The sequence below is a fragment of the Bidens hawaiensis genome, unplaced genomic scaffold (genome assembly GCF_021521415.1).
Source record: "Bidens hawaiensis isolate Kalapana, Puna unplaced genomic scaffold, B.hawaiensis_p1.1 tig00004364_1, whole genome shotgun sequence".
Lineage (NCBI taxonomy): Eukaryota > Viridiplantae > Streptophyta > Magnoliopsida > Asterales > Asteraceae > Bidens > Bidens hawaiensis.
Window position 1 is genome coordinate 1,820,888 of NW_027491263.1, and position 25,120 is coordinate 1,846,007.

The window sequence follows — 25,120 nt, forward strand, 5'->3', positions numbered from 1 at the left end:
CGATAGTAGTTTTGCATCAAGCCTTGGACATAAGGCACATAGCACTCAATCATCGGGACACCGGCTGATCGGTGCATGTGCCCTTGTCTTTCGGCTATCAACGCCACCACATGATGCCTGATTAACCTTCCGCCACTTTTAACGTTATTTTCACGAGATTAGTAAAATAACGTCAAAATTAGTGCAATTTTACTTTTGCCCACCCGAGGGTTCACACATATATACATTATATGCGCGCACCGCAAGCAGGGCGTTGGAGAGTACGGTAGCCTAAATATAAGAAAAGTCGTCGTTCTAAAAATAAAAGTTATTTTATATACTACTTTCTCAAAAGAGTGAACTGTGGTTTTCGTCCTTATGGTTTATCCAAATCTGTGGTTTTAGTCAAATAGTTTCAAATTTGCGATTTTCGTCCCTATGGTTCCATTTCACTTGCAATTAAACCGGAATTGATTAACCCCGTGAAGTCTGGTCATTAAACTCATCAGCTTTCCCCTCACGTGAGGAACAACTTTGTCCTTTTTCCCCCAAATTCACCCCACCCTTAGGTGAGAGGCTTGCGAATTAGGACTGGGGTTTATTTGGGGAGAAAATAGACAAAACTGCCCCTCACGTGAGGGCACACTGATGGATTTAATGACCAGACTTAACGAGGTTAATGAACTTGGGTTTAATTGCAAGTGAAATGAAACCGCAAGGACAAGAATCGTAAATTTAAACTACGGGATTAAAACCGCATATTTAAATATGCCACAGAAACAAGGATCGATCTCATCTCGTCTCATCTCATCTCATCTCTGTTAGTTTTTTAGTTGTAACAGAAAACTGATGTTAAGTTTATTAATAAATGAACACCAATTCCCCCTATATATCACCCAAATAATAATAATAAACTAGAAGTGATCTGGAACTGAAGAAATTATTAGGTGAAAAGGATGGGCGTACCTTCCATTAGGGTTTTTGTATGGTGGTAAGCTAGCTAGCTATTTATTGTAATTCACCATTATCAAGTGCAAGCGATGATTTGTGAGGGTTGTTGATTTCAAGAAGAAAAAGGGGTAACCAATATGTTAATGTTGTTGCCGATTGAATTGAATTGAAAGTTTTTTCGTATTCTGCTTTATATTATTTACGTCAACCTTCAATTCAATTAATACGTGTCTTTCTTCAACTGATTTGTTTATTTCTTCATTTATTCAACTTTTATAAGTACCTCTAAATGTTATGTATTTTTAGATTGATAATAAAATGAAATTTTAACTCATCGGTAATACTGATTTGATATTTTTTTTAAAGAATTTTATCAATATAAGTCAACAATACTCATGGGTAATCAAAATATCAATAATTTAGGTTAATGTTACGGACTGAAACCATTGCAAGGTATGGGACTTGTCCCAACTCGGTTGTATGGGCAACTGATGTGGGGTTTATAAGCCAAATGGGTTCCCTCGCCTATCAGACTAGTCTTCTGGGTTGAGTTCTTCTGTTTGGCGATATGGGACAAGTCCCATACCTTGCAATGGTTTCAGTCCGTAACAATGCACCCTCCTTAAGGACCAACGTCCTCGTTGGTCACGGCTGGCTCACTCCAGGTCACCACTCCGTGGGCCACCACTACGAGTCCTCGTTGGTCATGGCCAGGTTGGTCACGGCTGGCTTCCTCCAGGCCACCACTCCGTGGGCCACCACTCCGAGGTTGGCTCTGATACCAATGTTACAAGCCAAACAGAAGAACTCAACCAAAAGACTAGTCTGATAGGTGAGGGAACCCATTTGGCTTATAAACCCCACATCAGTTGCCCATACAACCGATGTGGGACAAGTCCCATACCTTGCAATGGTTTCAGTCCGTAACAGTCAATATTGGCAAGTATTGGTCAATTTGGATCAACCATGATCATTCTCAATCATACTTGGTTAATCTAGGTCACTCACAAATTCACAATCATACTTGATTGTCATAAGTCAACAATGGTCATTGACAACCATACTTGGTAAACATGGGTCAAGAATTCACAATCACATTTGGTCATTCTAGGTTTATCACACATTATACAAATATACATGATCAATCTGGGGCAAACGTGTTTGAGAATTGTCAATCACAAGAACACTTGGTCATTCGTAGTAGTTCTAGGTCAATTTAATTCACACTTGGTAATTCAAGTCAACAACGATCATTTGCGACCAGGCATGGTTAATGTAGGTCAACCACAATCATACCCATGATATAGGTTAATCATGGTCAACACTAGTCAATCTTAATCATGCCCGCTCATTATAGGATAATGTCAACTAAACTTGGTGAAATTGAGTAGACTTGGTTGTTTAAGTAGTTTAACACCTTTGTGCACAAGTATTATCATGACGCTCTTTCTCATTCTAATTAGATATGTTGGTATTGTATAAAGATATTATATGTATTACTACAAGTTTTGCAGTTAATTTTTCAGGCACAATAATTTATATAAAAATGTATTTATTTAGTTATCAACAACTCTTACTAATTCATTTTGTAAGTGATATGCTAACAACATGTTAAAGGGCTGAGTCGGTTAAATTATGTCTATAATCGTCCCTTAAGTCAACATCAGTGGTTCATCGGTGATGAGTTAGTGACACTGCCATCATGATAGCCTATCATTGATTTGTGGGAGTTTTTACCCATGATCAGATTTCCCCTAGACTTTTACCAACAAATGACTATTATCTCATGTGTAGTGAACACCATCAAGATAGTAAATATTCATACCAACATAAGTTGCAGAACATTATTTTCTTATAATTTGTAAAGAGTGGACACAAAGTATATTACAATAAGCTAAGTTAATATACAAACCTTTAAAAAGGGTAATATTACTCAAATTATAATATGTTGTTGGACAATAATAGGATTTGGATGACACTAAATGTTAAACGCGATTTTTCAAACACCAAGTTTCACAAAGACAAATATAATGAGTGTAAAAATAGCACTGATGTTTTTCTTTGTTGAATTTACCATGGAACTAAATGATATATGAAAAATGTTTAGTAAAATATTTATGTACGAAATCAAACTAAAAGTGTGTTTTTCAACCATACCTGAATACCAAACCCGACCCGGATCAGAATTAAAGAATACCCGAAAAACCCAAACTTGACCAACTCGAACCTTAAATGGGTCGGTTATAGGGTCACTTTTTCTTGCCCAAAACCTGCAAATCCGAAACTTGAAAAATGAACCTGCATAACACCTTTAAACCGAACTAGAGAGAGCTTAGTGTCTCAAGAAATAGAACAAAGTATTAATAATTATTTTCAATAAATCCGTTTATTGTTTTTGTTCTGATTTTGAACAAGTTTTTAATACGTTTACTTTTAGTACAATACATTAGACAAGGCGACCTAAATCATGATGTAATGTTTCATATAGATGCCATGCCATCCCTCTTTTATAACTTCTTAATATAATAGAAAAAAAATTCCAAACACCTATATACTAGTGATGGTTAGTGCTGCTCGTAGGTGGGAGTTAAAACACACATGTTACAGAGAATTACTATGAAATTAAAGGGAAGCAACTAATAAGTTGTTCATGAACCATCTGAATCAATCGAAGCAAGTTGGCTTGTTTGAGATCCAAATAGTTCTAACTAGAGAACCGATGAGAGACATAGTCAATGCCAATATACAGTTTTATTGAAATATATAATTATATATGTATTGTAATGAGACATCTTAACCTTTCAATGACATTTTTTTGAAAGAAAATAATATTCAATGCAAACTGTCATACTACCAAAACAACATAACTGTTAAACCACCAAACCAACGGTTCCGACAACACGCCTACCCACCCAACTGGTTCGGTTTGCCGTGTTTACATTTCGACCTGAATTTCGTCAAAACTGGTCCAGAACACCCCTAAATTGGTCACAAACTTATTCATTTGACAAACACATGTTTATCCAACACACATATTTAAAAGACATACTGCAAAGTAATAACATCACTTAACAAACATTCTTCAATCCAACAGCTCAATAACCCTGATCGGGTCGGATACATAAATACGGGTTTATTTTAAAAACCTTTTGTTTCATCATCGCCCAAGATATGAAACCCGATCCTTTTGTATAGCTTGTGCCAAGTTAATATCAAAGAGCTCACATCTTATTGGCATCTCCATTTCATAAAATGGATTCTTTAGAACATAATCCGTGTACAGTTCGTAAATATGTTTCAACAGATTCTCCATATTTTGTGTTCCGGGCTCAGAAACCACGAAAAACTTTGTACCTGCCAAATATACGATTAATGAGTAAAGTTGTACAAAATCTATTTTCGTATCAGTCACCATAAGATCAGTGTTTGTTAACGGTTTGGTGGTTTGAAACAATTTTTTCAAATTATTAATTTGTATTAAAATACTTAAAACAGTAAAGATGGTTAATGGTTATAATACAGATACACAACTATATATTCCAAAAAAGAAAATATACAAATACTAACGTTTAGTAGATCGATTCCAAATTTCAAACAGGACCGAACCATAAACAATTGATACCGTTTCATTCGTCAACTAAGGGGGTGTTTGTTTTTCCCGAGAAGCTCTTCCTAGCCTCTTTTGTTTGCGCCGCGCAGACCACGCGCAGATGTTTGGGTCTGCAGATTGTTTGTTTTTCTGAAGACATTTCATTAAAAAAGGTCTGCCCGCCCTCTTCTTCGAGCAGACATGGACCAACAACTTTTCACATCTTCTTCCTCTTCTCATCTTTTCATTTATCCCCTTCTCAAACCATAGAAACATACAACCATTCTTCCTCCCTAGCCTCCGTCAACCCCTCCACCTCTGATTCCGCCGGCCACCACACATCTCCACGCCGCCGCCGTCGCACACCTACTCCGGCCACCGTTGCTCCTCCGCCTTCAAATAAAAGGGGGCAAAAACCTCCATTCTGGTCGATCCATTTAAGGACGAATCGGATTGGAGGGTGGGTTGAGAAAGGTTTTGGTGATGGTGACTGTGATGGTTTGATTATGGTTTTGAGTATGGGGTTTAGAAGGATGAAGGTGGAAGAGGAGTACGAGGGGTTCTGTGACTTGTGGTGGAAAGTAGTTCATTGTTATTATTATTATTATTATTTTTATTTCTAGGTAAGTCTATTAGGTCTAGCAAAAGTAGTTTTGTTATTTTTTTGGGTATTTACCAAAGAAGCTTGATGTAGTATTTATTTAGAGGATATACCATTTTGTTGTAGTTGTTTAATTATTGTTAGTTTTTTGTTTAAGAAAGTTTATGTATAATGAAAGTTTGTAGAAAGTTTATATATAATGAATGTTGTTATTGCTTTTTTTTTTTTTGCATTTGTTCAATTATTATTAGTTTTTTGTTGAATAAAGTTTGCAGAAAGTTTAGGTATAATGAAATTAGTTTATTTTTCAGTTTATTTTGACAGTCTGCAGAAGTTAAAAAACAAACAGTCTTCTTCTTGCAGACTACAGAGGTTTGGTCCACATCTTCTACTACAGATGCCTGCAGATATGGTCCGCAGACTACAGACATTTTACCTCTTAAAAATCAAACAGTACCTAAATTAGGAGTGCTTCTGACGTCCACTTCTTCCCCATACTACGAGTGAAAGGGAAAATGTAAAGACTACCAGACCTAGTAAACAGAACTGCTGAAATCTCAAACCGGCTAAACTGGCTGACTTGCTCTGGTTTAGACGTTTCAGTCGTTTTTTTAACAATTTTTAACAACCCTAATTGCTACAGGGGACATGAAGCGGGCATATTTGTGCCACGAGGAAGATATGAAATTGAACACTAAAAAGAAAAAATAAATAAAAATAGACTAGGATGTTATAATCCTCACAAGATGACAAATGTGATGGATATGTATTATTAGGGCAAAGGGGATGTGGATCAGAATTAGGTCGACACGACTGACCCGTTTAGTTATTTGTGCCAATAGGAATGGCAAATGAACCTGAACCTAGCAGGAAAACTGAAACGATCATTCAGGTATAGGATCAGTTTTAAAAAACTTTCGTGTGTATGGTTATGGTATTAGGTGATATATGCCCAATTACCCAAACCCATTTACTGGTAACCAAACCGAATCTATAATATATTATACTTTAAGAAAATAATAAATAGTAGGTTTGTAAGCGAACCAAACATTCAGTGAACCGTTCGGTGAGAAGTTCGTTTATGTTCTTTTTATTAACATGAACAACTTTTTTTTTTCATTTAGTTACACGAACGAACATGTCTCATTCGTTCATTTGTGTTCGTAAACATTCAATTACGTTCATCTATTTACGCTTGCTTATATTAGTTCGTTTACATTCACTTATGTTCATTTGCTTACGTTTGTTTTAAGTTCTTTCGTTTATGTTCGTTTATATAATAATTAAAGATATTATAGGCCCATTACAATTTAGTTTAGTTTTATGAAAGTAAAATATCATCTCTTACAATTTAGTCTAGTTTTATCAAATATTTAGACCCAATATGTAACATATTAATGTTTATGTTTACTTCTAACTGGTGTAATGGTGCTCGGCTGCTCGCTTGGTTATATATGTTTGTTCATCTTTTATAATTTATATTCATTCGTTTATGTTCGTGAACTTTTCATTTATACTATTAATAAACAAACATAAACGAACATGAACACACTAACTTTCTTAACGGATGAACACGAACAAGAAAACTTCGTTCGTTTAACTGTTCGTGTTCGATCGTTTGTTAGGCTAAAGATAAACGAATGAACATGAAAATGCCCCGTTCTTGTTTGTTGGGTTCGTTTACACGCCTAATAAATAGTATGTTGAAATTGTTTAAAACTACGAATACTTTAAAAGCGTATTTTAGGATTCCATATCTGAAGTTGGTTTTAAAATGAGTTTAAGATCAGGTCTCTGGTAATGAGCATTCTAATAGGTAACTTTTATTCGTGTAATTGGGGGGTTTTAACAAACAGTTAGACTGCAAACTGAAACACTCGAACCGACCGACCGACCGACCTTGTTCATAAAAAAAGTATTAAATGAAATGAAAGTAAGAGCATACCAGTTAGAGACTGAAAGCAATGGAGATCAAAGGTGTCGGCTTGGAGAAGCTCGATACCGGAGCATCCGGGAACGGGGGACAACTGCTGAGAGATGGCGTGCATCGAATGCCAGAGACTGGCCAATCTCAGGCTGTCATTCGTGTCCATTCTTCCTTGTAATCCATAATCCTAATTATTATTTGTATTTCATCATTCAATTAAAACCCTAAATCATCAGATCAGAGACACACAGGTATTATATATATATATATATATATATATATTTACCTTGTAGAATATGAGACCTCCTGATTTGTTGATGATGTAAAGACTGTAAATTGCAGCTGCCATTAATAATATTATTATTATTCCTCCTCCCCAAAAATCTAAATAGATCGAGATTTCAATTCACAAAAGTAAAAGGAGATGATGAAATTCTACACCATAACTATTTCAATTTCTATTTCTAACCCTAAAAAAATTCATTTTTTCTTTATAAAAAAAATTAAGGTTTATTGGATTTTAATAATTCATATGAAATGATATTGGCTAATAATAATCCCTATTCATTTTATCATCACCAGTTGTCCCAAATTTAAAAGTTGGCTCCCAATGGTCCTCGTTAAAAAGAACTTAACGTCGTTATACTTTTTACCAAATTTCAAACGAATGTTTTAGGACTTTTGATCGGAAGGAGAATACGAGTCAACTAATGTAAAACTTATTTCGAGACGACGCTCCAAAATGACGAAACAATGCTTCAATTCAGGTCTTTGAACTTACAATTAATAAAAATCAAGCTATTTGGATCAACATTTCAAGCTAACTTTTACACCAATCGACTCGTATTTTCCTTACGATCAAAAGCCTTAAAACATTCGTTCGAAATTCGAAAAAAAGTATAACAACGTTAAGTCCTTTTTAACGGATGACCATTGGATGCCAACTTTTTTAAATATAGGACCGCCAATGGCTATAAAATGAATATGGATTATTATCGGCCAATACCATTCAATAGGGATTATTAAAATCCAATAAACCTAAAAATAAATCTAAATATTAACAGGCTTTAGGTGAAAAGAATTTCAATCCTGTTCTTTCAATTGCTTCTAGACCAACTTCTATATACTCGGTTTGGTTAACCGGTTTTTTTGCCCATCTACATTACATGGTGACCTATACGCCTGCAATTATAGACAACGCTGGATATCTCAAACACACCATCATCTCCTGTTCCCGGAAAAACCCGTCACGCGATGGCCCGCTCAGTAAAACTCGGTTTGGATCAGATTCAACTCGATAATTATATTAAATTTTTATAATTCGGTGTTAAAATTAGAATTCTCTCTAAATAACATTAAAAACAATGTACCATTGTAGTCGGTCACTAAACATTAATGTTAATTATCCATATTAAATTTCAATAGAAAGTAAAAGCGATCTATATCCATACAATCACCCATAAGACCATCCTCTATGGTGAGGGGCTTAAAAGCCCCTTCCCAGTGACACGTCAGCGACCCGTGGGCACTGGGGGCCTCAAAGCCTCACTCCAAAGATGCCCCTCTATGGTGCGTGGGCTTCGAAGCCCCTTAGTTTATTATTATTTTTTTAAATCTAACAAACTTTAATAATAAAATAAAACTATATTAAACTAAAGGATTATTGATTTAAATAATCCCACCTTAGCCCCTTCCCAGTGACACGTCAGCGACGCGTGGGCACTGGGGGCTTCAAAGCCCCACTCCAAAGATGCCCCTCTATGGTGCGGGGGCTTCGAAGCCCCTTAGTTTATTATTATTTTTTTAAATCTAACAAACTTTAATAATAAAATAAAACTATATTAAACTAAAGGATTATTGATTTAAATAATCCCACCTTTAATGAATTGACCAATAATAATCTCACCTCCGGTATTTCCCGCTGGCAGTCCCACATTTTCAATGTTTTTTGTTTTATAAACCAGCGTTAAAAAAACTTAACGGGGTTATGTTTTTGCTGATGTGGCTGGTGAGTTGGCAGTGTCATAATCCTACATGGCTTTTCCCTTTCAATCCTAAAATGCAATTACTATATTAATCCTACAAAAACGGACTGCAAGGGATTCGAACATGCACCTCCAGCCCCGCAGTCAACACCCACATGCATAAGCCAACTGATCTGAGTGATCCTTTGATAAAAGTCCAGAAACAGAAACTATATAACTAAACATTCGCAACCCAAAGAGTATTATGAACCCTAGATCATCAATCGGCCAGGTCTTTATTTGATTGGCCGATTGAAATTAGGGCTATTAAAGAGTGAATGATGACGAACACAAAGGTATAATTAGTTACCTATAAAGATGATTGGAAGAGGGTTAATTTGATCCCGGCAGTGACGGCGGAAGGGGCTCAAGAACACGCATCAAAACATCAATGATAATATAATTCATTATAGGGTAACTGTAGGCGATGTATGTGAGGTTCTTTCGGAAAGTTTAATTGAATTATTATGAACAATATAAAGTATATTGATTAACAGGTTACGTCGGTTCGTTCAAACGAGTAATACGAATCAATAATTGATCTCATTCCATGTTTATGGTGTCGGTGGGCTCGTTATGGTATGCATAAGGATATGCAAGATTCAATTTCTAAGTTTAGGACAAGAATTATAGTGCAAGCTAGTGATTTGGGTATTCGGGTTCGCTAATCGGGTCGCGGGTTTGGGTCAGATCCAAGTTAATAAATCTGGATACTCCTGTGTAGATCCGGCTGGGAACCTACAATAGGTATCAAAGCATTTGCTCGTGATTGTGTGGTTCGGGATTATCACACGGGTGTTAAGATCGTTCCGTTCGACTATTCGCGGAACGAGTTTACATTGAAATACTTAGTTTTTGTGTCTTGTCCATCTCCCACCATCAAATATACTCCAAAACACCTTCGCATACCTCGCAATACATCCAATTAAAACCTGCAAAACCTTGTGTTCATCAGGCGAAGTTGCCGTCATCTTACGTAGGGTTTAAGCGAACTTATAAGGTTTAAGCGAAGTTAAGTCCAAGGCGAAGTTAACTCCAAGGCAAAGTTAAGTCCAAGGCGAAGTTAAGTCCAAGCGAAGTTATAATAACTTCGCTATCTGGTCACTGTTTAAAAAAAATACTTTCTTTGTTTTTTCGAGTCGAGTTTCTTCCAACTATGACTTCAATAAACATTACAGAACTGTTAAAAATGGAGGTTGAAGCCAGTTCAGCAACTAAAGCTCCAAAAATGTTTAAGGGTACCGATTTCGTTGCATGGAAAGATCGGTTTGAACAGAATGTGAAGTATCAAGATGCTAAAATGTGGGTTTGCATTCAAGAAGGATATATTCCACCAACATCCTTGTTTGAAGGTCATGAACAAATTAAGAAGTACAGTAAGATGGAAGAGGAGGAAAAGAAAATGTATGAGGCAGAGAATAAAGCTCATGCAGCAATAACAATGGCTCTTCCACAAGAGATTCTTCATACCTTCAAGAAGTACAAAACTGCTAGAGAGCTATGGGAAGCACTAGAAAATCGATATGAAGGTAATGTGGGGATACGTGCTACCAAGACAAAGCTGCTAAAAACCCAATTCTCTGTATTCAAGTATTTGAAAAATGAATCACTTGACGATATCATCACAAGATATTATCACTTGATGACCGAACTTAGTAATTACTCCATTGAATACAAGGAAGAAGAGATAGTAGAGAAACTTCTTGATGCTCTTCCACTGAAATGGGAAATGTACACGGTTCTGATGAGAGAGGATAAAGACTTTGCCAAGATTGATTTGGAAACAGCAGTCAATAAGTTACAAAATTTTGAATTTAACATGGTTCGGAAGGAGACACCAACTGATCAGGTTCAGGATCCGGGAATGTATGGTGCGAAAGTCACTCCAAGCTCAAGTTCAAAATCAGAATCCTCTGCCTACTACTCAAAGGGAGAATCAAACTCAAACTCAACTCGAGATGGTCATGTGATTCTCAATATGGATGGCGACGTATGTTTCGTAGCTGGAGGTAGTAATCCTTCAAAACCTCAAGCCACAAATGGAAATTTCTCGTCAAATGTTCCAAGCTACAACTACTCACAGATGCCCATGAGTGTTAAATCAGCTGAACAGCAGTTTGCTCTATATGCATCCTTCATTGCATCTTATGAGAACTACATCAAAGGTAAAATAGTCGACCCTACAACTTTGGATGAAGACTATGATCAGATCGATGCTGATGATTTGGAAGAGATGGACCTGCTGTGGCAGATGGCTATGATAGTAAGAAGGGTAAAGAGATTCATGAAGAAAACGGGTAGAAAGTTCGTTGGAGAAAGACCAGGGTTTGAAAAATCAAAGGTTCGATGTTACAACTGTCAACAGAATGGTCACTTTGCTAAGGAATGTACAAATGAGAGAGTCGAACGAAGTCAGAACAGGCCTGCACAACAGAATGGGGGAGGTAGTGAGAATAGGGCTATGGTATCTAGACAGAATGGTGGATACAACTGGAATATACAAGTTGAGGAAGTGTTCGAACAGGCTAATTTTGTAAACATCGAAACTGGAGGAAGTGAAAAGGAGACGAGAGAAAATCAAGCATATATGGCAGAAGTGAACAATCAGCTCTCTGAGGTAAGTTCTGAACTTTATTGTATACAATGTGAAAATCTGTCTGAACAATTGAAAACAATAACTGATCAGTTTGTTAGTTTGGGCACACAATTTAAAACCTTAAAAGAAGATCATCACTATACTAAAACTAGAGAAAACAGTTACTCGGTAAAAATAAAAGCTAGTGAAAAGGATATCAGAAGTCTTAAAGCCAGTCTAGCTGAAAAAATACAAGTAATTGATCTTAGTTATGAAGTGTTAGAAGAAAAAACCAAACTAATTGCTGAAAAAGATAAACAGATAGCTGATTACCAGGTAAAAGTGGTGGAACTAAACAGAAAAATTAAACAATTTAGAAATTCTTCAGCAATGCTCGATCACATCATAAGTGTTCAACGTTCCCCAGTTAACAAAGGGGGAATTGGATTTACTGAAGTTCCACCACCGTATAACAATAACTATACTTATAATCCTAGTAATCAGCAATCTGCGAATGTTGAGATTAGTCAGACAGTTCCAATCAAAATTTCTACAAAAGAAACTGAAGTTAATAAGAGCGAGACGAGTAAGTCAGGTTCTAACATTGCGATCTCTGTCCCTAGCTCTGTCTCATCAAATTCGGACAAGTCATCCGAATTGGGTGAGGTAAAAGAAGATGTAGTGTTACTAAAACGTGGGGAGGAATATAAGCCCGATGAAAAGAATTCTTCCCTAAATCCGTTTGTCCCACCATATGTTAGACAAACGGGTAGTAATGCAACCTCGACATCTGCAACAACTGTTGAGACAAAAGTTGAAAACAGAAGTTGTTTCAGTTGCAATCAAGTAGGACACCTTTTTGCTGATTGTCCTCTAAACCAGAGAAAATTTAGAGGTATGAGGCCTCCGAAAACTGAGAATAAAACGAATATTAATTATGATACTGGTAAGAATGCGAACACACCAAATTTCAGACATTGGACTAATCCAAGATTTCAAAGAAATCGGTCTCATTTTTTCCCAGTTAACTACCAAACCAACAATTATAATTTAGTTAATTCACTAAGGTTTGGATGGCCTCATGGCCAATCCTCTAGAAGATTTCCTTTCAAAACTTACAGAAATCATCCTCAAACTGACTTTGGGCAACCAAAGTACTGGATGCCGGTCAACAGATTACTGGTCTTGGGTCCCCAGATTTTAATCTATTTCTTTAATTGTGCAGGAACAGTCAAACAGGGCTGTAAACAATATGTGGGTTGTTGACAGTGGCTGCTCCCGGCACATGACTGGTAACAAGAAATTGTTACGTGACTGGAAATCTGTTCAAGGAGGAAGGGTTAGTTTCGCTGGAGAGAGTGGAGGTAGAATCAGTGGTATTGGAACTGTGACTAATGGAAGAATGAAGTTAGAGAAGGTGAATTTTGTGGAAGAGTTGAAGCATAACTTGTTGAGTGTATCTCAAATTTGTGACAAAGAATACACGGTGCATTTTACAAAAAATGAGGCAATCATTCTTTATCCAGATTTCAAGATACCAGAGGCCTGGGTGGTGATGAAAGCTCCAAGAGAAAAGAACACGTATGTAATGGATATGAGGTCAACTGAGATGACAACAGAAGAGTCATGTCTTCTGTCAAAAGCAACTGAGTCGGAGTCAGAGTTATGGCATCGAAGATGGGACATATACATCTTCGCAAAATGAATTACATTGTCAAGAATGGGTTGGTGCTTGGAGTTCCCTTTTAAAAATTTTAACTTTGAAGATCAGTGCTTGTCGTGCAAGAAAGGAAAGCAACACAAAAAACCTCATCACTCCAAGAAGGTTAACTCAATTGTCAGTACCCTAGACCTACTTCATATGGATCTCTTTGGTCCCGTGAATGTAAAGAGTCTAGGTGGAACGTCATACTGCTTGGTTGTAACCGATGATTACTCTCGATATTCTTGGGTATACTTTCTGAAGGAAAAAGATGAGACAGTTCGGTTGGTAATTAACTTGATTACCAAGGTTGAAAATATTATTGGGAGAAAGGTTAAGTACATAAGGAGTGATAATGGTACATAGTTCAAGAACTATCAGATGGAGATGTTCTGCTTACAGAAAGGGATAAAACATCAGTACAGCGCCCCGTATACTCCGCAACAAAATGGGGTAGCTGAGAGGAAGAATAGAACGCTAATTGAAGGAGCCAGAACCATGCTGGCAGATGCTAAACTTCCCGTGGTTTTCTGGGCAGAGGCTGTTGCCATAGCCTGTTATATCCTTAATCGTGTTTTAATTGTTAAAAGATTAAATAAAACTTGTTATGAACTTATGCATGGTAGAAAGCCAAACTTGAATGGTCTCGAACCGTTCGGGTCCCCATGTTCGATATTAAAGACAAACTCAAAATTTGGTGAGATAGCCGATGAAGGCATTTTAGTCGGATATGTTGTTGGGACACCCAATAGAAGAATCTTTAATTTATCGAACAGCAAGGTTGAGGTGGTATGTAACACTGACATTACGAGTTACAAATCACCAAGGCTTAGCATGGGACCCGCTGAAGCTTTCGATTATGATAAACTATTCAAAGCTTTTAATGTTCCTTACTTGGATTTTGCAGAAGTTGATGAGAAACTTGCTTCACAGATTCTGTATGACGAGGAGGAAAATATTGTGCAACGTCCGCAATACGATGAAAGTCAACCTACCTCGTCAAGTGCTGTTGATACTCCTGCTGCCTCTACTGAAGAAGAATTCATCAATCCATTTCACACTCAACATCAATCACACACTGATGAACTCTCTTCAAATTTAGAAAACAATCTGGAAGTCGGTCCGGTTCAGACTACTGGAATTCACAAAAATCACCCTTTGGAGAACGTGATTGGTAATCTGTCTGATGGTGTTCAAACAAGAAGAAGTTTGGATGAACACACATGTGTTTACGCAAGCATTAAAGACACGAGTATCATAAACGAATGCTTGTTCACCTGTTTCATCAGCCAGATTGAACCAAAGAATTATCAAATGGCTCTAAAAGATAGCTCGTGGGTTAAAGCCATGCAAGATGAATTAGAACAGTTTGAGAAGATGGAAGTATGGAAATTAGTTGAAAAACCACATAATGTAATTGCTATCGGTACAAAGTGGGTTTTTAAATGTAAGAGAGATGAGAAATGGATACTCATACGGAACAAGGCAAGATTAGTAGTAAAAGGGTTCAATCAGCAAGAAGGAATCGACTACAACGAAGTGTTTGCTCCTGTGGCAAGATTGGAGGCTATTCGACTATTTTTGGCATTTGCTGCACACAAAGAGATGAAAGTGTTCCAGTTAGATGTGAAAAGTGCCTTTTTAAATGGTAAAGTCGATGAGGTGGTGTATGTTGAACAACCTCCGGGATTCCCTGACCCAGATTTTCCTGATCATGTGTACAAACTGAGTAAAGCTTTATATGGGCTACATCAGGCCCCTCGTGCCTGGTACTCAACTTTGTCCGATTACTTTCTTGAGAATGGGTTCGAAAGAGGAAAGATCGATAGCACGCTGTTTGTCAAGAGAAAAGGGGGAGATTTTCTACTAGTTCAAGTCTATGTGGACGATATCATTTTTGCTCCATCAAAAGTCGCGAATTTGAAGCAGTCATGAAAAAGAGGTTTGAAATGAGCGCCATGGGCGAATTAACTTTCTTTTTGGGATTGCAGGTTGATCAGAAGAAAGATGGGATGTTTATTCATCAAACAAAATATGTCCATGATGTGCTCAAACGCTTCAAGATGGACGATAGCACCCCATTTGATACTCCAGTTTGCGTCAACCACAAACTGGGTGCTGATTCTGACAGTGATGAAGACGTTGATCCCACCCAATATCGAGCAATCATAGGTTCTTTAATGTATCTAACTGCATCTATACCTGATATTATGTTTGCAGTTTGTCTTTGTGCTCGTTTTCAGGCAAGCCCGAAGGAATCTCACATGAAGGGAGTGAAGAGAATATTGCGGTATCTCAAAGGCAAGCCTAAGTTGGGATTGTGGTACACGAAAGGGGGAGAACTGGATTTGGTAGCTTACACAGATTCTGACTATGGAGGTTGCAATCAGAACAGGAAGTCTACAACCGGTGGATGTCAGTTTCTGGGAGGAATATTAGTGTCGTGGCAGTGCAAGAAGCAAACCTTAGTAGCCATTTCCACCTGTGAAGCAGAGTACATGGCAGCATCAAACTGCTGCTCCCAGGTTCTTTGGATAGAACAGCAATTGCGCGATTACGGTCTGAATTTCACTCAAACTCCTATTTGCATTGATAACACTGCTGCAATCTCAGTAACTAACAATCCCGTCAAACACAGCAAAACTAAACACATTGACATTCGTCATCATTTTATACGGGATTGTGCTGAGAAGAAATTAATTGTGCTTGAAAAGGTTGATTCTTTGGATAATTTCTCTGATCTTTTTACTAAAGCGTTTGACCGATCCCGTTTTCAAAATCTTGTTGAGCTTAATGGGATGATCAATCCCGAGTAACCTAGTTTTTCAATTTTATTTAAAAAAAAACATTACTATCGCTTAAAATTATGTCGGTTGCTTAAGTTTTAAGGACACATCTTCGGATATGTTTGGTCCTCACTTCTACTAGTAGATTATGAGGATAGCCATTAACCAGATAACTGAAAGTGACCGGGGCGGTTTATGATGCGTTTTTATTCTTTCGCTGAAAAATAGTCGTTCATACTTAGTTAGAAGGACACATACTCGTATGTGGTCGGTCCAGCTGATCCAATGGATCTTCAGGATAGCCGTTTACCTGAAGAATTTGACTTGATCGGGGCGATAGAATTTAAATTTTTTTGGGAGATGATATAATTTTTCAAGTCTATAACTTCGTAAGAAGTTTCAATACAATGTTTAAAAGAAAATTGATCCAACCATGGAAAGTGATAGAAAAACTAATTATGTGTGCCTAACTGGTGAAGTTATTAGGCCTAAAAGACTCTAGAACAGCCATTGTATGTTAGGGTAGCTTTCTATGGTGCGTAAAAGTAGAAGTGATACAAACTAAATCTCCTCGATTTAATGTGGAGAATCATTCTGAGTTGTGCGTGTCTCCATATACATCTTTCCGAATGATAGGCAGAAAAGTGATTACCGATTCATACACGAGCCCGTAAGTGTTCTGATTCCCGAGAAGATAGCGTCAAGTACCTGCAGTGATCCAGATTCGGGACTTGCAGTTGTCTATATTTTGAAGCTGTATTAATATCTTTATTAAAAAAAAATGTTGTTAAGCCTTTGGAAGCTTAGGTTGTTTCAAATATCAATAAAGAGGCAAGAAAGAGAACGGGAAGAAGACTCTAAAGATATATGTATGCTTACTGTTTAATCAGACACTACGGGTCGAAGTCAACTAGGGGTGACTTGGGGAAAGCCAAATACGCTTTGAGAATAGATAGGAGGCATCACAATCTCTCATGTGATGTCCATCTAAAGTTTGAGCTTAATTGAACCTAATCTGTATCACAGAAGCGATTAAAACCATACTAAGTTTTATACCTGCTTACAACCTGTTTCTTTATGTCATAATACCGCTGAACATGGATCTATGTGACAGCCACTTAATTAGTATGATTCCTGTTCGGATCTTTTCTAAAACATGCAGGTCCTCGTCAAGACTGAAATTTGATCCCGTTTAATTAATTATCTTTACTTTATTTTATGTTTTATACCTTGGTACGTGTTAATAAACACTTGGTTACTAGTTTTGATTCCTTTCTATTTAATCTAATTTAAGGCAATGTTGTTTATTAAGAATTTGGATCAGGCGAAGTTATTATCACTGCGAAGTTGTCACAGGGGCGAAGTTAAGATATTAAGAAGTTGGATCAGGCGAAGTTATTATCACAGCGAAGTTGACCAGCGAAGTTGTCACAGGGGCGAAGTTAATCTTAACTTCGCCCATGTATTTTCAAACCTATATAAAGGGTTAACTTGGTCAAACACTTTCCAAACCTTCAAACTCTCGGCGAACTTATAACCATACTTCCACCGTCGGCGAACTTAATCCTAGAATCGAACCTCATTATTATCTGTTTCTTGTCCGTGTTAAAGGTGTGTAGGATCGGTTTAACCTTTAATTCATGTTAATGGTGTTAATCAGAAGCCTTTGTGGTCCGATTTGTGACATAGTTTGTGCAATCCTTTAAACACCCGATAAACTATTTGTTTCTACTGTGTGTGTAACCCATTTAGTCTTCTAGATCTCAATAGAACTATCCTTTCATGTTTTGATTCTCAAATACTTCAAACAAAACCTTGACCGGATCATAATAATTCGCCGTTTCAGATTCAGGCGAAGTTAGGGTTTAGGCGAAGTTGTTCTCAACTTCGCCCTAGGTCTAACTTCACCTGCTTAAGTTTGTTTTAATTAAATTAGTCTGGTTTGGTCTCAGGCGAAGTTAGGATTAGGCGAAGTTATATTCAACTTCGCCTGCTCAAGCTTATATTATTTAAAAGTTCTGGTTTGTTCTCAGGCGAAGTTGTACTCAACTTCGCCATATGGCTAACTTCGCCTGCACATTACATGTTATCATAACTTCGCTCATGGTAACAGGCGAAGTTATGATCTGCTACGTAAATGTTCTAACTTAGACCGTTTGTTGTGCAGATATGGCTGATGTGGCAGGGGCAGGTGGTGCTGGTGGTGACAACAACCGACAGTTCTTTCCGGGTCACAACATGTATATCACTTTGGATCCGGATGCTAGTGGTATCGACGATTATCGCGAGATCATATCCTTCCTCGTTCGCTCACGTATTTTTCACGCCATCATGACTACTCTCCCCATTTCTCTACCAAATATCGAGGACTTTTGGCGAACGGTAGAATATAACTGTAGAGTTGATCCTCCGGTTATGCGCGCTACAGTGAACAATCAGGTGGTGCAATTCTCGGCAGATCAAATCAGAGTCGCCTTGCAGTTCGGGGCTGAAACTACAGATGATCCAACAGATTTTCCGGCTCCATTCAGAGATAGTGCATTTCTACGTATGGGCTATTCGGGTCCGTTGGGTGACACTTAAAGGAGAAAGGGATTTCTATTAGATCAGTGGCGTTTTCTGATGCACGTGATGATAGTGTGCATGTCTGGTCGTAAATCTGGTACAGACGGTATGGGAGCAACGATGCAATCTGCAATGACAGCCCTGGCTTACAACAAGTCATACAGCTTTAGTCAGATGGTGTTTTATGAAATTGATCGTCAGAGACGCGCGGTCGCCAGGGAAAGATTTTTAATGTACCCGAGATTTTTACAGATGATTCTGAATCATGTAGCCCCTACGCTGCCTCAACGACGTCCTATCCGTTATGTTGAGAGTGTAAGTAAGAGAATCTTTGCGTAATGTAGGTCGTCAAGTGCTCGTAGAAAACCAGAGCTTCGTCCGCGACACACTGCATTGTTTGGTTATTTGGTGAACCCTGCTTATATTGCTCCTCTAGGAGATGAATTTCGTGACCCGGCACCGCAACAGGCTGATGTTCCTCAACCACCTGTACAGCAAGCACTGCCTGCTGATCCTGTTGCAGCTCCGGAAGAACAGGTCGATCTTGAAGCAGCCTTTGGTGGGCAGGGTTCTTTGACATGGAACAAATTGATCCAGCTGCTGAGGTTTGGGCCCTAGTAGCTGAGGCATCTGGTGTGAATGTTTCTATGGTTGCTGCGTCTGTGGCGGATTCTGAGAGAACCGACTCTGACTCCTCCACTGATGATATTGCTGAAGCACAACAGATTCTGGTCAGACAAGAAAGAATACATGGCAAGAAAAAAAGAGTCTCGGATGACAGTGAATCTGACTATGAGGAGGAGTTAGACAAGTTGATACGAATATCGAAAAAGGTCAGAGCTGGTGAAGGTTCAGGAGTGGGTGAAAGCTCAAGGGTGGTTCGTTTCTCTCCACCCTCGTTATCTGGTATGACTGTGGTTCCTGCTTCGATGTCTGTGACAGTACCGATCACCTCATGTGTTCCCGTGGTGACAACATCATCATCATTTGGTATTCCACCAACCACGTTTCAGTTTTCTGCTCCGGAGATAGTTTCCTTGCCACCTCCTACTGTTACTCCATCGGAGGTTGTTGCAAGATTTGTTGAGTCAACGTTGGTAGCTACTGCAGGGTTATCGGTCACAATACCACCTGCGGTTACTGTTCAGCCTGCTTCTGATACTCCAGCCAGTTTGGGAATACCTCCACCTTATGCTCAAGACGTTTCTCACATGCATTTTGATTTTGATGCTACCTTGTCTGATTCTGAAAGGATAGCGGCTCTTGAACGGGTAGTTTCTGAACAGTCAAGAATCAATCTAATCCAGACTCAAGCTATCCAGCGACTTGTAGCAGAAAATCAGATCCAATCGTCCCTCCTTGTTGAACACGGTAAGTTATTTGATGCTCTTAAAGAGTTCTTAGCATCTCAGGGGGAGACGAGCTGCAAGGGCGACGAGTTGAGAACCAAGAAGAGACATGATAGAGACGATGATCCCAATGCATCAAAAGGTGCAGGTGGTGAGTTGCCAAGAACTGAACAAACTCTTGGGACTTCCACATCTCAGGGGGAGTCAACTGGTACGGCAGGTGGATCAGGTGGTGAAAATGTCGTGGTTGTTGATGATGAGGACATGTTGGGTGATGATGATGATTTAACCGATGATGTGTTAACTATTGATGAGATTGAAAAGATAGGAGAACAGATTGTGATTGATAGTGAGATAGAAGAAGGTGAGATTGTGGATGATAGTGTAAAACATGATATTCCAGACGTTGACAAGGTGAATGTGAGTCAAGATATGGATGTGTCTGATGAGTCTGAGTGGGAAGAACAGCCGAGATGGAAAGAAGGCTACGCTCAGTGGTTTGTTAAGACAAAGAAGCCAGCGGTCCCAACGATGTTCAAAAAGAGTTACAATATCAAGGGGTATGCTGAGTCGAAGAAAGGTATTATTTGTTGGCTGTATGATGAGCAGTTAAAGTTATTTGTGATTAAACGCTTTGATGGGATTCAGTATTTTAAGAGGACGTTGAGATCTCTCAATACCTTACCTGAGTGTGAGGTGAAGGATTTGGCTAGATTGAGATTGATTAATAGGAGTGATGACAATATGGCTAGAATAATTGGGAAGATCGTGTGGAAAGAAAGTGTGAAAGAAAAGAAGTTTGAGTTGTTAAAGCCTCAGAAAGGGAAGTTAGTTGAAGATAAGGAAAGGGGAATGCGAGCTGATGGCAAACCTTGGATGGTGATGAAATATAAGCCGATTCGGTGTTTGAAAGAAGTCCCGATGAAGATAATGCCCAAGGATGTTTTAAAGAGTCTCAAGTGGTGGTACGTTGATAGTCAAACAGCTGAAGCTGTTATGGAAGATGAGGACGAACATGAGATTCTGAGAGTGTATGATCCCATGCACTTGGTAAATTTGTCTCAAGCTGATTTGCAGGTACTAAACGATAAGAAGATATTCTACATTCCTGCGTGGAAAGATGAAGCCAAGAAGTACTAGAGGGTGGTCTCTGTTTGTGTAAGACAGGGCGTTCATGCTTGAAGATGGGGAAAGATTTTTAGGATTACTAGACACGAGAATGAAGATAGAGATATGAAGCTACTGGCAAGGGGGAGTCTGTTGGTGCATAATGTCAGTAGTTCAGTATCTAGTGTTTTGTATGTGTCTGTAATCGTGTTAGATTGTTTGTTTTGGTTTTGAATATTGTTTTACATAAGTTTGCCTGGGATGTAGGAGAACTTGGAGATAAGCGAAGTTGTGGTTGTGACAACTTCGCCTAGTATGTTAGGCGAAGTTGTCGAGGCTTATATAAACCTCACTTCGGCTTATCTTGTTAATAAGTTTTTTTTACGAACGTGTTGGTGATTATCGATATCACGTGTTGAAGTGTTGCAATACAATCGTGTTTATTAGTATTGTGACGTGTGTTTGTTTATCGGTTCAACGTATTATCTATCTTACGCTCGTATCGTATTACGTGGGGATTCCGCATCCTCGTGTTACGAGATACTCCTGTGTAGATACGGCTGGGAATCTACAGGCCGGATCTAGATTCGAGAGATCCTTTGCAAGGAGCTTGAAGTCCTTCTCTCGTTGCCGCTCCGATTTAGCCTTCTTTCTTTCTTCATGCATGGCTTTGTATTCTGCATGCATCATTTTTCTTTCTTCGTGTATTATATTGAGTTCCTCTTTCGAGTGTTTTTTGTCCTCGCGAAACTCTTTAAGAGCAAGCTCCAAATTGTCAAACCACGCGCTCACGTCGGAACTCATCGTGGATGTCGTTCTAGACGAAGATCCCCCACCTCTAGCCGCCGCCTTGGCCCTATTTCTTCCTACCGGATGTGGCAACTCATCCGGTTCATCAAAAACAAAATCAGGATCAATCTCGTTTAAGTTAAGTTGAGAACGAGCATCCAACCTGGCTTGAGACGGCGATTGATCGGCCGAAGTAGACGTTGTTTTTGACCGTTTGGACGGTCGCGGTGAAGATGTCGGGATCGGATGCCACTTTGGCGAGTTCGTGCATTTCTTCCAAATTTCAAACATCCCCATGCCGAAGTGGTGACCATGAAGGCTCTTGTATAGTTTCAAAATAGCCTTAAGAAGGTCGGCGTTGTTCGTGCCGCTTGGTTTGTTGTTCGTAAGGCGTGTGTGAATCGTGGAGAAGTGGTTCATTTTTAAAACCATTGCCTTCCATTTGTTGGAGACGGAATCATCCCCGCGGTAGTGACCTCTACCCATTATCTCAAAGAACTTTCCACGTATTTCTGCCCAAAATATCGTGCTGCGTTTACCGTCACCTAAGACGGAGTCTTCGGATGAGTCGATCCACGCTTGCGCCAACGCCGCTTTCTCATCATCTTCCCACTTTTTCCGGTCATGCATTTCGGTTGGTGTTTGATCGGCAACAACCTTCATTTTATGGCTTCATTTGCGACGAACATGGGTTTCGGGAACTTGGATTTCGAGAACTTGGGTTTCAGGTATTGGGGTTTGGGGTGGTGGAGGCATAAACGGCATTGGCATTCGATAAAACATATCGTTGGGAAACGGTTGTACGTTTGGAGGCATGGCGGGTAGATGTTGGTTGGCATAGAAAGGGTTTGTAGGGTCATTGTTGTTTGCGAGCATACTAGCCCACCACCTTTGAGCCGGATCCCACGGTTTTGGGTTGGTGTTCGCGTTTTGGTTAGGGTTTGAGCTTGAGCTCGTGTTTGGGTTTGGGTTTGGGTTCGGGTTTGGGTTCGAGCTTTGTGAAATGTGAGAAGGGATCCATGGTATAGAGTTGAGGGGTTTTTTTAGTGAAATTTGATTGAAATTTGGTATTTTTTTTGAGTGAAAAATGATAAAATGAGTTAGTATTTATATATAAAATAATTAGTTATTTTTAAACTAGCCGTTTATGAACGTTGGAGGGGGGGGGGACCCACCAAATTTTCAAACCGCGCCGGCCATTGGAACCACCCTACCCACGGCGCCCTTCCTTGGACCGCGCCCCACGGCGGTGTTCCAAGCCCAAGGCGCCCAAAAAAAAGCACCCCACGGTGCCCCATAGCGTGGGGTCTAAAGTGAATAAGTAATCAAAGTTCTTACATTATATCAAAAATGAAATTTTATTTAATTACATACAAGTAGTATGCGCATTCCCAAACGTGTATGTCAATAAGAGGAACCAAGTTTGGATCTTTTGTAACTAGTGGATCCTACAACATATATTTATATTGAATAATTTGATTACATGATGAGGTAATTAAGAGTATGATGATTTGTTTAAATCACTCTAAGGTAGAAAATAAGAAAAACCTCTTTAACCAGCTTAATTTACTTGATTCATCTTGGATTCAACCACAAGCCTCTTAGTTATCTACTGCAAGCCAATGCCAACATTGAGTGATTCACAAGACCTACTTAGAAACATAAAAGAAAAGATCAATGGTTGTGAACTAACAATGGCTTTTTCATCCAAAATGATTTGATTTAAGTTATGATAATTTCTAATGGTACCTATTATTAACATCTTTGCAAGCTTGATCCAGTTTAGCTTGTAAATTGCTGCTGCCATTATTATTATTCCACCTTCAAAATACCCACCGACAGATCACGATTTCAATTTCAATTGTCAGGGTTAGAAATAGAACTAGTCCATCCTATAAGCCATTATTCATAAGAGGGGGGGGGGGGGGGGGGGGGATTCTAACAGAGAAATCGAGCTCGACCCGTTTAACTTACAAAGATTTCAATTTTATTTTTAATGCTAGAGCTTGGTTGTTTCAATTTTTATTTTTAAAGCTCGGGCTCGACTCATAAATAGTTATTTTCACAATTTATATATATATATATATATATATATATATATAATTATTAAATATGAGGATATGTATATATTATAAAAACTATATAGATGATAGGCTCGTTTAGGCTCAATAGTCGGCTTGATCTCAATAAGTGAAGCTCAGGCTCGTTTCATTTAAGCTTGGCTCAATCGAGCTATTTCACAAGCCGATCTCAAGTAACTCGTGAACAACTTTGTACCCCTAGATTAGATATCCGTAATATTACACGGGTCTAATGAGAAATTAATAAAGATATTCAAGTATTCAACTCAATATTTAAATATACATTTTAAGATTCATTGTAGAAACCAAAAATAGGAAATCGCTAAAACAATCTTACTAATATATTAAATCAATACATATATTTCACATGACATAATTCTAGAGCCTCCACATAGAATGCCACCTAGACGCCATGTGTGTAGTTTCTCATTTAATCAATGTGTTCTTTCATATTTATCTTTTATTTTATTCCATTTAAATTATAAAACATTAAATCATGTCCAACATTCCTAATCCACATCCAATTCCTAAACTCATTATTCTCTCTAACAACCTCACGAACATATCAATCCTAATTTTCGACCGCTCATATCTGATATCTACAATATGAATCAACAACTGATTAATCTACTCTGGATTTCTTTATTTCAATGTTTATGGATTTCTCCAATACTGCCGTGTCCGTTCAATTGATTGTTCATTAGAGACGATCCAATAAGGATTTTTCCGTTCAATTAATGGTTGATCAGACCAGATCGAATATCGAATTGTTTTCCGGTGAATATATTTAAGGTAATTTTCCATCATATGTTGCACATAAAATTTCGTATTTATTATAATTTTTTCGTCCAATTTTTTATTGTTTTCTTTCCTAAATCTGGACAAGGTAATTTCCAACAAATTTCTGATTAATTTTCCGGCTAATTTCTTATTGTTTTCTTTCCTAAATCTGAACAAGGTAATTTCCGACTAATTTCTGATTATTTTTCCGACGAATTTTTGATTCGTTTGTATCAAAAATCTGAAAGTTCAATTTCGGATTTTTTAATTATAGTTTTTTAATAAGTTTTATGAAAATTTATTAATTCATATATA

General features: G+C 38.2%; 1 protein-coding gene across 1 annotated transcript; it reads right to left on the bottom strand.

Moving 5' to 3' along the window:
- Positions 1-3,768: 3,768 nt before the first annotated feature.
- LOC143626454 (uncharacterized) lies at positions 3,769-7,471 on the bottom strand. Its single transcript, XM_077096543.1, has 3 exons — positions 7,334-7,471; positions 7,066-7,234; positions 3,769-4,284 (listed from the first exon to the last, which is right to left on the bottom strand). Exons 1-3 carry the CDS (start codon positions 7,394-7,396, stop codon positions 4,088-4,090), a joined length of 429 nt encoding a protein of 142 aa, XP_076952658.1. The 5' UTR covers positions 7,397-7,471; the 3' UTR covers positions 3,769-4,087.
- Positions 7,472-25,120: the final 17,649 nt, after the last annotated feature.